This window comes from Drosophila miranda, chromosome 3, assembly GCF_003369915.1.
Source record: "Drosophila miranda strain MSH22 chromosome 3, D.miranda_PacBio2.1, whole genome shotgun sequence".
Taxonomy (NCBI): domain Eukaryota; kingdom Metazoa; phylum Arthropoda; class Insecta; order Diptera; family Drosophilidae; genus Drosophila; species Drosophila miranda.
The window spans coordinates 9,142,582-9,155,939 of NC_046676.1; the positions used below are offsets into that span (position 1 = coordinate 9,142,582).

General features: G+C 43.8%; 1 protein-coding gene across 3 annotated transcripts in view; it reads right to left on the reverse strand.

Moving 5' to 3' along the window:
- Positions 1 to 13,358, reverse strand: part of LOC108160537 (potassium voltage-gated channel subfamily H member 8) — a 51,281-nt gene that overhangs the window by 11,135 nt on the left and 26,788 nt on the right. The window contains exons 6-13 of one of the 3 annotated variants that reach the window (XM_017294599.2): positions 11,852 to 11,989; positions 7,943 to 8,187; positions 7,430 to 7,658; positions 6,959 to 7,122; positions 2,601 to 2,802; positions 1,646 to 1,837; positions 1,448 to 1,566; positions 656 to 736 (exon numbers count right to left, since the gene is read on the reverse strand). In XM_017294599.2, the coding sequence (XP_017150088.1) occupies positions 656 to 736; positions 1,448 to 1,566; positions 1,646 to 1,837; positions 2,601 to 2,802; positions 6,959 to 7,122; positions 7,430 to 7,658; positions 7,943 to 8,187; positions 11,852 to 11,989 (1,370 nt within the window). Of the gene's footprint in view, positions 1 to 655; positions 737 to 1,447; positions 1,567 to 1,645; positions 1,838 to 2,600; positions 2,803 to 6,958; positions 7,123 to 7,429; positions 7,659 to 7,942; positions 8,203 to 11,851; positions 11,990 to 13,358 lie in introns of all 3 variants that reach the window. The other 2 variants (XM_033391467.1, XM_033391466.1) reach the window with 2 other exon arrangements.

Here is a 13,358-nt window from a genome sequence, read left to right on the forward strand (position 1 = left end):
ACAAAACACTTATCTACAGCGAGAACGTAGTATTCGAAGTTATTTCCTGGGAGCACACAAGAATACTCTTACCCATCGAATAGCAGAGGAGAAATACAATTGGCAGTGGCAGAGTTTTAATTAAAATGTACATTCAGTTTCCGAGATATGCGTTGCCCATTCATACTCATACGATATTTAATTTTGGCTTTGTAATGAGTGAAAGCAGTGGAAAGCATTGAAATTAATGTTAAAATACCTGCAAGCTGGCAGCTGGACATGAATGACGTGGATGACCAATCAAAGGATGACCAGGCATCTGCCATTTAACCCAGTGGCAATCAATAAGTCACAAACAACCACAGCATGAACCTGAATGAATATATGTATGTGGTATATTGTGAGTGCGAACCCTAGGGGAATTTGCTTAATTAAAGGCCCAGACGTATGTACATACATATATCGGAAATGCCAGGGGCAAGCCACTAGTCCGAACAGAATGGAGGGCCTGTCTAAAGATTTACTGCTGCGTCAACAACTTTGCCAATCATTTTTTGGGGCGAAAGTATAAATGATTTACGAGACACATACATAGATGTATATATGGTAGATACATGAGTAGGTACACAGAGAGTACTTGTAGAGATGTGGTATACCCATGGGGGCCACGGCTTACCTCGTATATATCAATGCCGTGGCTGAGTGACCAGGATGTCTGGAAGTAATCCTCAATGCGTTGCTTCAGCTCCTTGGGCATCTGAAAGAAGAAATCACAAATTGTAATTGGGTTTGCTTAGTTTTCCCCCTTTCCGATCATGGCGGCTAATGAACTGTACTATCTGCGTCCTCTATTCGTCTCTCCATTTTTTTCCTCCACTTTTCGCTTCATTTGCATGCATTACGCGGCTGAGAGCCGCACAAATGCGCTTAATTGTGCAGCACATTCCGTATACGCCGTGTGCGACGAACCCCATAGAGCCTGCCTAATGGAGCAACGTGCAAGTTTGTCCCGTCATCAACAGGTTGCAGTGGCAGTCCACAGTCCCTAGTCTGCCACAGACGCATAGAAGGGGCAGTAGATTGAATGCAAAAATGCTGAATTCAGCAATTCATGGCCTCTAGGCACCCCTCTCCATACAGTGATGCTGTGCCAAACGTTGCGTGGCATATGGAAAGTGTGCGTTGCATTTTAATAAAACCCATCGAGGCCACTTGGTCGTGCTCTGAGGGGTGACGTCCTGGGGTTCAGTCATTTCCTGTGCGCGTGCGGTTTCTGCTCGAGTGTCTTTCGATGTTCTCAAAAACTCATTCTCGGAAATGAGCTGTGCCCCCTATTGCTATTGCTATTTCTATTGTTCTTACATTTACACTAAAGATGGCAGAAACTATCGATTTAGGGATAGCTATAGGGATAGTTTGTTTTATTTCCCAAATTGGGTTCTGTGTGTATTTATGCCTTTGTACTTACGTTATGCAATGCCACAAAATCCTTGAGATCGCGCCACTTGCTCTCGTAGAGGGATCGCCGGGAGTACATGCGCTGAATGATGGCCGTCACATTACCAAAGACCACGGCATGCATCAGAGCTGGAGAGAGATAAATATCCACATAAATAAGTAGCATACTCTTAAAGGGAACAACAATACCATCAAGCGGAGTACATACCTCCAATAAGCATCATAATAATGGTGAAGACCTTCTCGCACGTGGTATTGGCCGAGACATTGCCGAAGCCCACCGACGTGAGGCTGGTGAAGGTGAAGTACAGGGCCGTCGAGTAGGTTTCCGCCGTCGTCAGGATGGCCACAGTGGCGTTCTTCCGTTCGGCCAGTAGCTGCAGCCACCCTGTAAAAAATACTGGTGCCATTAAGTACGGAGGGGGGGTAGGAAACGAAAAGAAAACTGGTTTAGTATTTAATTGGAAATTCGGCCAAACAAATTGTACTAATCAAATTGACAATGACTGGGCCTAACTTTCCGAATCCCGGCTGTCCCCCAGTCCAGTCCCAATATCCCACAAGACTCTCCCTGGTGGCAGTCTGTCAGTCATTCAGTTGGGAGCTCGTGCCAAATCCGGGAAAACTTCCAAGCACGGACCGGATACGTCAAACAGAACTTTTCGTGTCTATCCGGCTGGCGCTGCGTGCTAAGTAACTGGCAATTTGTGAGAGATTTTCCCAGGCACAGATTTCCCCATGGGCCACCTCCCTCCCACACACGCTTCTGATATGAATTTATACGTATGTATATGTCTGATAAAGTGCTAGAATATCATAATAAAAAGTTTCTTTACGCTCTCTTCCTCCGCAGCAAGTGTTTTCAATTACAATACATGTTGATGATTTGATTTGATGTTCTTTAAACTTTGTGCCAACAAAATACATTAGCCAAAGGTTTTGAGCTATATGAACCTACATAAATGCATACATACATATATGGGTGACAGTGTGGCGCGTGTGTGGCGCGTGTGTGTCGCCCGAGGGTAGCCAGCACCCAGCAAGAGAGACACAAACTCAGTTAGCACCAACTGAAGCATCAATTTTCAACTGGCCACTAAACTAACCAAATTATGAGACATGCAAACAGGTACCAGCACCAGGGACTCGACCTTGATACTTACCAACGTTGCTCTCGGGGAACCATTCGTACTCCTTGACCGCTATCACGTACCAGATGCAGGCCAGCCAATGGGCGGCCAGCGTGAAGGAGAACATCAGCAATGTCAGTATCATGGCCGTGTGCTGAGAGTATCGATCAATTTTTTGCAACAACCTAGCCAGGCGCAACAGTCGCGTCAATTTCACAAGATGGATGTGCGATTCCTGTCGACGAACGGTGGGCGGATATGAAAGCAGAGTTAAATCGGGAATGTTATCGTCAAGGGTTACAAACATGAGATACCTGTTACCCGGACTTATTATAACTACTTATACACTCAATTTCCAACGCAATGAGCGGACTGGCTATTTGATCTGCATTGCTAACATACATGCATGTACTTTCCAAATTTGATAATGTACCGATAGATTTAAAGTCTCAGAGAGAGAAATATACCCTACTGGGTATTAAGAGCGTTGTGTTTTTCCTGGAAGGTGGTTTCCTCAGAGGTTATTAAAACGTAAACGTACAGTGACAAAATGGCAACATGTTTCTGGCCAGACTCCGCCTATTCCGCGTTTGGCCATGTATTTTTCGCAGTTTCGGTTTCCGTTTCGGTTTCGCCCTCGCATTTGGGCTTCTTTTTCAACTTTTCGCTTTAATCATGAACTTTAGTCCACATTTTTAGGGCACCAAATTTTCTGTTACGAGTATATGCACTTGACCTACGAAGGGTCCACTAAAAAACACAATTGACAACTTCCGCCAAAGGGACGAAATCAGGCAAAAAGGATGCCATCAAAAAAGATGAAAATGAAGCTAAAGAAGGGAGCAAAAGTGGGAGTGAGAGAAGGAGTGTGGGAAAAGGAAAGTCTAATGCAAACATAAACAAGCTTATCGGTGGGAACGTTGGCTCCCGGAGAAAACTTGGCCAAATTGAAGGCTAATGCCGTCGTTTAGTCTTACAGCGCCATAAGCGGACATTTTTATTTCTTTTTGTTGATTGCCGCTGACGAAGCGGCATCTTTAAAATGGCATCTAAGTAATGGGGCACGGATTATGTGGCCTCTCTCTCTCTATTTATCTCTCTTTCTATGGCTCCTTAGGTGCGAAAAGGACAAGATGACTGAAAGACCTCTTGGCGGAATATTTTTGCGGTACGACCATAGACAGATAGCGACAGCGCCGCTTCCTCTCTATTATTTGTGCAGTCTATACATCTACATGCACAGAACGTGAGTTTCGAGAGTGCAAGACCACCATAGTTCAGACGTACTAGTGCCTACCTACGACTCTATATGCTGTCAAAAACTTGACTCATTTTGTTCGCACATTCAATCGATAAGCCAAAACCTCTTCTTGTTCCCTGCAAATTTCCCCGTACGTTTATGAAACGCACTGTACTGTTGCTCGGCGTGGGATTTTCTTCTGCGTAAGAGACAAAACATCAAGGGCTGTCGGTACCACTGCCGCTGCCTGGTAAATTGTGATTCCCGCTGCAATTTGTGCTGCGCTTTCACTTTCTCTCTTTGCCTAGCACTCACCCACTCATGCTATTCTCTCTCTCCCTCTCCCCTTACCATTCTTCCACTTCCTTTTTCAATTTCTCTTTCTTTTCTTAATTTTTTGCGCCGCCTTACGCTCTCTTTGTTTACTCATTACTTTGTTTGGAAAGAGACAGCAGCAGCAGCAGCGGCAGAGGCATCCGCGGTACCATTAATGGTATTCCTGAATGTGACTTTGAAATGCACTTGATTTTTTTTCATTTCTGAATGAACATTTAAGCACTCTTGAAGCGTGGACATCCCTCTTTCCTCCCTTTTCAATCCATAGGTTCAGTAAAATGAAATCAGTTTCGCGAATACCATTATTAGCATCGTATACGCCGTACAGCCAGGCAGCAACAGTCCCCCGGAAAGTTGGGTTCTCTCTCTCGTTTTCCCACTGACTGACTGCCTTTTTGGGGTCTCAGAGATAATTAAAACTTGGAAATAAACTAAATATGCAAAAGTTTCAAGTGCATTAGCTCAAATTGTATGTAAGACGATGAAGTACTATTTTGTACCAAAAAAAAATAATATCAAAGTATAAAAGTATAAAAATGTAAAAGTTTCGAGTCCAAAATACATTCATAAATGACTTTTGCTAAAGTTCTAGCGAGGGTTCTGTTCTGGCAATTAGAAACATAAAAGTTTTATCGAAACTTTCTGTGTCAGATTAGGCCAGGAGACAGTGGAGTGGACCACGTGGCAGCTCTAACTTTTTGGTTGCTCTTGGAGCCACTTATTGAAAGGGCAAGGCTTTTATTTGATCAGAGCATCCAGAGCGGAAGCTGTCAACTAAACAGCTAAGTAAGCCGCAGCAAATAGCAGGATGTGCTTCCTATGACGTTGCAGAAAAATGAAATCAATGAAAAGTGAATTTTGCTTTTTTAACAAAATTTAAAAGAAATGGTAAACCAGTCTTGTTGGGGGTCTCGGTCCCACCTCGCAGGATATCCTTGAAATGTCAATGAAGGCTGCGGCAGCGTTTCCTGCTCGCACTGTGATTGTGCGCTGTCCACTTCACAGGGGACTCAAAAGGAGGGAAAGAAGCGAATCAAAAGAAGCACGAACAAGGAATAGAGGCTAGCTTTAAGGCCGAGACTTGGGATACCCTGGTAGATCCATTCTTTCCATGCCAGCTATATGATATAGTTATCTGATCTTGGATGGTCCCGCTTATATGTATCTTAATTTTAGCAGCAAAGGAAATATTGTAGGTCATTAAAATAATAAGCCCTGACAGCTCTGTTGTTGATCTATCTTCCAAAATCTAAACAAATACCCTAATACCCTATCCACTGGTACATGGAAGAAAAAGTAAAAGCAAAATAAAGCAAGCAGCATCGCCCGTTGCCTCAAGAGCGGCGGCTTTGTCCGTGTCTGTCGCGCCAAACCGCTCGAGGGCCGACTGCTGTTGCTAGTGCTTTCTTTGCTCTGCTGGACAGTTAACTGCACTTTAAGCTTTAAGACACCAAGGACACCAAGGACCGTTTTGGGCTTGAAATTGGTGTTAGTTTTACTGCACATTTGGGTCACAGCCACAGCCTTGTCCAGATGACCTGCCTACTTAACCTGTGCGAGTAATTACAGCACCATCCAGCCAGAACACTCTGCCGGGGACAGTTTGGCCAATTTTATCGGCTTAATGAGCGCCAACAGTAGACTAAATTGGTCAAGGGCCACCTGAATGGGCGTATTGAAGTGGAAATGAAAGGCACTTATGTGATTTTTGTCTAGAATGCACAAAATGTACATATTAATAAAAAGCAGTAAACGAGATAAGAATATGAGCAGAGAAAGAGGAAGATCGATGTACGATACATATACATATGAACATATACATGTACAAATGTAAGGGGCGGGCAGCAGGGCTGCCCATCTTCTTTGTCTTCGTCACGTTCCTAACTGAACGCTCTCTTTCTGTAGCAGCCTGCAATAATAATGTATCATCATATGGCTCACTCTCAGCAATTCCTTTTTGATCTTCCTTCTATTTCTCTCTCATAGACACCAACACTTTCGCACCACACACACCCGGCTGAGACGATACTCTTTCGCTCTCAGGCTCTCAAGCTCTCAGCAAACACGAATTGAAAGTATAACGGATTAATCTACTGCGTAGTTGCCGTCTTTGCGTATTGATCCTCTTAATTGCAGCTCAACGACTACGAATACGCTTTATTTTTACGCATTAAAAGAACTCGAAAAGCCAGAAAGCCTCATGTAGTATGTGCTGAAAAATGTATGTACTTCTCTGAAATTTAAGTCTGTCGGAGCTTAAGTAGCTTTTTACTTGAGTGCAAACTACTTTGCTAAATGTTAAATATAAATGTTTTATGCCGAACTCCACAACACATTTACTTTTCAGTATAATCGGATTTTGAAGTCCTTTCGTAAAACTTTAAACTTTTGAATATGCATTATGCATGTGGCCGGAACAGTTTTATGCAAATCTTTTAAGTCCATTTACCACTTGAAGCTCTGGCCATAAATGATTAATGTTAGGCATGGTCTGTGGGGCCAGAAAAGTCATGCAAATGGCAAGCCGCAAGAGGATTTTGGAGCAATTTAACCAACAATTCGCTAAAAATTTTTGCTAAAATACTCATATTCGGAAATTCGAGTTGGATGGGATTTGATGGTGCTTAACATTCGCGGTCAAAAGTAAAAGGTATCCATCATCACATCAGTGGCAAAACTTCTGAGATAAAATCCCTAACCCTAAGTCACTTTAAGGTGAAAATGCAAATCTGGCATTGATAATTCAAAGCCTACAGGCATCATTCATGCAGCTTATGCTTTCATGAGGAGGAGAGCAGGACTAGCGATTACTCACCTCGCCGTCGTACAAATCGGAGGCGTAGAGATGATCAAAGGGCAAAGCGGCGAGCAGGTCAAGGGCGAACCAGCCTCGGAAGTAATTGATGGCAATCTGCTTGGAATTCGACACGACCTCCCCTTTGCGCGAGACGAAGGTTGTGCGGAAGTTCAACAGAATATCTGCAATAAAACGACAATAAAGGTAAACGGTGAAACAATGGTAGACAAATAAATGTTTATAAGCCTCGCAGCAGCAGCGGGACAAATTCAATTTCTCTTCCTTCCCCAATGGATGCAGGCAGCAGGTCCAATCATCATCCAATGATGATGATGATGATTGTTGCTCCTGGTTGTGTGCTGTCCCGTTGGCTGGCGCCTGAACAACAGGTTGCCCATAAAACGGAAAACAGTGTCCAAGCTGAGTGGGACTCCCTGTATGTGTGGGTGTGTGCTTGTGTGTGTAGCTGTGAATGGGGGAAAAACTCACCGACTATGAAAAGCGCCTCCACAATGACATCAGAGACCATCGTCTGGCGATCCGTCTTGGCAAAGGCTGCATTGTAGGGCACCATTAGGGCCACATAAAAGGTGGCCAAAAGTATGACCCAATCCCAAAAACCTTTGAATACACCGTAATGGGGCAGAATCAAGCGTGACTTTTTTATCGATTGTGTTTTGTATTCGGGAAACGGAGCCTCGGATGAATGCATAAAGTTCTGCAAAAGAAAAGTCGAAAGCCAAATCCCCGATAACATTAAAAGTGAATTTTATAAATCCGGCAGGACGATTAGTTGGCAACGAGTTTTAAATACGTTAATTGAAAAAACCCCACCTGTAACTTCATCCAGCAACAGCAACAACCCAAGCCCTGTGCCCCAAAAAATCCACATCAAAAGGTTTGATTTCATTTAACGTGAGGCGCAACAGGGCTGGCATTGTGGCTGCTAGGGCTAGTGCTAGTTGGTTCTACGGTTAATCGCCCTCCGGATATCATACTCACATTGCCCAGCTTTAATTTGGTTTTGACACCACCCTTCTCGGGCTTGTAGTGCCCCGAGAGCTGGTACAATACCGCACGACTGCGCCGCCGTCCCATATTGCAGCCGGCAGGCACATCCAAATTGTTGCCCTCTCCGGCCTCCACATCGCCATCGCTGTCCGCGGGCCCGCCCAGCCCAGGCAGGCCGCCCAGGCCCAGCATTCCGGCATTGGACCCGGCCCGGAACCGAGCGCCCAGCAGTGCAGCTGTAAGGGCAAAAACTTACAGAGTCGCAACAAAAAATGCAAACAAAATAATCAGGATAAAGAGCGAGCATAACGTTAGTCGGGTGGGGGATTGGAAATCGGAATTGGGACATACGGTTGTTGGGTTTTTAGGGTTTTTATAATTACAATGATTTACCGGATCGGTGTTAAGAGAAGAAAAAACACAAAGAGAGAGAACACATATAATTGTACACATAAGACACGGTGAATTCAATTTAATTTCAAGTTTAAGGCTTTCTTATTTAATTCATATGTTTTTATTTATTTTTATTTGCACCTGTACAAGGGGGGGGACAAATAGTTTTTAGATAACTTTTCATTTGTGGGCCTGTGCGATGCGTGTGTAAAGTGTGAAGAGTACAGCTAGTGTGTGTTTGTGTATCCCTCTGTGTATCTCCCTTCCTCTCGGGAATGCTTCGGATGCAAGAGAGGCCCATATACATAGGATTCGGATTCAAGGCTATCTATCTATCTATTGCAGATACCTTGACTTGGGTGGAATGCAATCAGGCATAACATTCTGGGCAACCTGACACCTCTGCTCACTGAACTGTACCAATATGAAAACATTGCCGGACCTTAACAATTAATTATTGTCTGCTTGGGTGTTGGGCAAATATTTGAACGCCCTCGGACATTGCGGGAAATCAAGCGAGTAAACATCATATTTCAGGGACCCGATAAGAATGCCCTCCCACACAAATCCCAAATCGCACTCGATAGTCCATAATTTGTTTTGTAAACAAGTCAAAGTTGTAGGAGGGATGGAACCGCCGAAACCACGAAGCAAGCTCATTAAATTGAACTTAAATCTATTTGGGGCGAACCGCACAAACAGGCTCCAGCAGTGAAGCATGCGACATGCTATAAATTACAATTAGGTTGATTGTGAAAAATAGCCCCAAAATTAATTTTATGCGTTTCCCATCGCATAGGATACTAATTATTAAGAAAAAGGATCACGAAATTATGCAAATAACCCAAAAGAACAAAACAAAACAGAACCGAACCGAACCGTACAGAAACGTTTTCACTGCTTTGAAGGACATTTTTTTCCACAAGGGACTATAAATTTGATTTCAATCTACAGTCCAGTCCGGCTCGGTCCTGTTCGGACTTTTGCCGTCATATCAAAATGCCAATTAAGCTCCGTCCGCCACCTCCGTGATCCGTTACCAAGGCAGCAACAAATACAGTACCGGACAAAAAAAAAAGGTTAGCAAAAAAGAACTCACAAAAAATTAGTACTTCCAACGAAGCTTACGCCCAATGCATACAAAAATATATTTTTTATGAGAGCGGAGATACTTTTCGTAAAAAAATTGAATACTTTAACGTAATATACTAAAAGCAACGCATTCGCGTGTCAAAACAGTGAGATGACGGCAGACAAGGTCTGAGTGAGGCTTAATGATGTGTGAAACGACGGTCATCATTATCATCACTGTTACTGTCAAGGCGATAACGATGATAACGATAATTATGACTTCAAATCTACCTCATCAAAACCAGCTTTATCATTAGCATTCCATATTCTCCGCCTAATTACCTTTCCACCGCCAGTCCATCCATCCCACCGTGGGGCCATTGTCACAGCACTAATTCCCAATTGATGTGGATCAGTACTCAAAATTTTCCAGCCTGCTTCACTCTGCCGGAAATCTCGTTTGTCAAGGCTTGTTGGCTCTGATTTAATTTAATGTGCATAAATTAACCAAAATTTAATAAGTCCCAGCAACAGAAACAGCCTCGGCCAAGGCCTCAGCTCCAGCTTACATCTCATACTGTGAACAAGATGGATGGCAAGCCGATTTGTAGCCAACTGCATTTCTAATCGGTCTCTGGCTATTTGCGTGTCGAACTAAATTCATTACAGAATGTTCTCTGTCATGGAAATTTGAGGTGTGTGTCTGTGCGGCTAATGGAGTTAACAGACAACAGGCAATGTGCAACGTCTGTTAAGAGTGTGATTCCTGACGCCCTGTTTTTGGAGAAGCTTAAATATATTTTGGAGCTGGAGACTGTGGCTACAACAGACAGTAGGAATCCGTACGAAAATATACACACGATTAAACGCAGAGCTGGAAATTTAAGAACTTAAATTGATTTAGGAAAAATGGTCCTCTGCGCCAGTTCACCTTCAGGGCACTAGAGAGCGCTCTGTGCTCTGAGGTTGTGGAGGTTGAAAGTCGAGAGCGCATTTGTGCCGGCCACTAAATCCTCTTAGAATGCATCTGGACGGGCTACAAGTGGCTTCAGAACTTTTTCATGCACTGTGCCACTGACGAGCCACTGACAGACAGCACATAGAAGCTTAGAAGCGATATATGTACGTAAACAACGATGGTTATGAAGCTTCAGGTGCAAGGAGAGGAGTGGAGAGACGAGGCGAGGCGAGGTCAGGAGCAGGACAGACTTTTTAACCTACATAAAAACCTCTGAATCCCCCAAAGAGCGCGCTGAAAGTGATACTCGTACCCAAAACCCTCGACGCTGCATCGTCCTGTCCAAAGTAAGTTGTGATTCTGTCAGAATTGTTGGTGCTGTACATCAATATTTCAGTCGACTTTGTGCCCCCATGAGGCGCGGACCGACACACGTGTGTGTCCAACTTCTTTTGTCTGACTTAATCTCTGAATTAAGCAGTGGGCATATTTGATGTCGCTCAACTGGAAAACAGCTCGGAAAACCTGAAAAAAAGCTCTACAAAGACATGTCCAGCTAAAAGCCCCACTGTGTGCCGAGTGGAGTTAATTAAGGTAAATGCTTAGATTGAACTCCTGGGGAAAGCTGAGGGCTGGTATGAAAGCTGAATGCTGCAGATACGGCAGATGGCAAGATTTCTATGGGACAGCAGAAATCTTGAATGCTTAAAATGCAGTGTTAATCGAAAGTACACTCTAAATACAGCGAATGCATAAAGCATACAATATAGTGTGATTCATAGGGATAATTAACATGCAAATTCATTCGAATTAAAAGAAAACCTGCAACGTCCGGTATGGCATCCAGTGGCTGCCATTAAACAGCCACGGCCACGACCACAACTCAGAGCGAAGTTGGTCTTAAAACTGACATAAAAAAGCAAGGAAAAGCCGCATTTAAATTAATGTTGAAATACAGTGCGCATACATTCAGCTGTCAGAGACATGCGCCGACAAAGTCAAAGGTGAACGGAGCCCACAAGCCAACCCACGAACATTTCCAGCCAGGAAACTAACCAAAAACTCGCTCTCCACCACGTAAAAGGCTCTCCTGCAGGAGCTTACAGAAATGCGACTTGACGCAGCTCGTAAATAAAGAGGTCTGGCAGAAATCTACAAAAGTTTATATTTTTGGGATCATTTCACCGTCTTCAGGCAGTTATACAGACAACACTATATCATTAGCACGGACTTCTATGGACCTACAAGATTATTAAAGGCGTCTACCTTAAATTTTCCTGTTTTGTGTGTAAGTGCTGGGTGGTACCATGCTTTGTTGTCCTTTGTTTAAGTGTTAATCTGTGGCAGTGTGCTCGCACGAGGCAGAGGTGGAGTTAGTTTGGGGAAGGTGTTTAGTATATGCATTCATTATTTACTATGACCCACGGGCAAGATTTATCTGCGCTTTCCGATCGAATGGACCTGTTAGGAGTACTTACCGCTATCACATTCCTCGTTCACATTCATCTCGAGCATCTTGGTGTGGGTGATATCCTTGTGGGAGGCCAGAAAGAGGACCACATCGCGCTTTTCGTTCTTAATGGGCACAAGGTCGAAGAGGCACCAGAACGGAGCACCTGCACGGGGAGTGAAAGGAAAATTATAACGTTAATTATCCATCCATCACATCACAGAACTATTTATAGGATATATTTATAGCAATTTCCTCTGCAGGATGCTGCGGTGGACGTGCGGCCTATTATTTACCGTTTTGTAACCTCAATGCAAATCGAAATTGCTTCGAACGCGACCCACATTCCGCCGGAGGCTTGACCTAATTTATAATTAGCTGGTAAACGTTGTTAAAGCGCGCAGAAATTTATAAATAAATTGCATGGCAACTCAATTACACCACAATTATTGTGTCGGCTGCATTTTAATTATCTTCGTTAATAATACACTACCCAGACCAGACCAGACCCGCACCGAGCAAATCTGCCCCGGCCTGTTTCAAAGCTAATGCATAATTAATAATTTTGCACAGGATACCCTGGGCGTAGAAGGTGGAATGTGATAGGGGGCTGTCCCCTTAGTTTGTTAAAAGTTTTAAACGTTTCGCTAATTAGAAAACTTATACTCCCAAGCACCCAACGATGGATAGATGGATGTATGCAGCCTTCTCCGGGATTGTCCTCTGTCCTCTGATTAATCGTGACCTCATTAGGGTACAAAATGCCGCGCGAGGGACGTGAGAAAATGTTTCAGAGCTAAATTTATTGTGTACACAGTATGTGAGTGGGGGAATTGGATTGGAGGGGCGTCCTGCGAGACGAACCCCCATCTGCGAGCGCGGGATAGAAACTAGTTCAAGTCTGTCTCTTGTTTAACTCAATCAGGAACAGGGTTCCCCGCCCTGTCTATCTGTCTGCCTTGGTGAGTGACTCTCTGAAATTACAAGTCAAAGGAAATGCTGGGCGGGGATCTACTCGGTTAGGAGCGATGGGGAATGAGGCTGTGTCTGTGGGGTATTTGTGGCTTTTTCTGCGGCTGCGGCTCTTCTGTCAGACAGTTAAACTCCGCAGGTGATACCCCAATTGATTGTCGACTTTTCACTCTTGTGAAATAATAATCCCATTAATATTTCTCTTTTCACACTATGACAAGACATTGTTACGGTGCTATAAATTGAGGAGACATAGGGTTTTCTTGTACGGCTAATCCTCTCTCTTTGGCTGGTAATAATCAACCGTTTTTTCTAATCATTAGAATGGGCATAAGGTGAGGTACTCCTGCAGAATAGGCTTCCAGGGGGTCAACAGTAAGGACATGTTGAATGTTTTAGATTCCAGGGCATATTACCCGGCCATCGGACAACCGCAAAACACAAACGTAATTTCCTTTTTGTAAGTCACAAATTATGACACACTCCTGCAGTGGCCGCTTTCCATCACCATGAAAATTTTAATTAAAATACAAAAGAACATAAACAACCAAAAAAAATTAAAG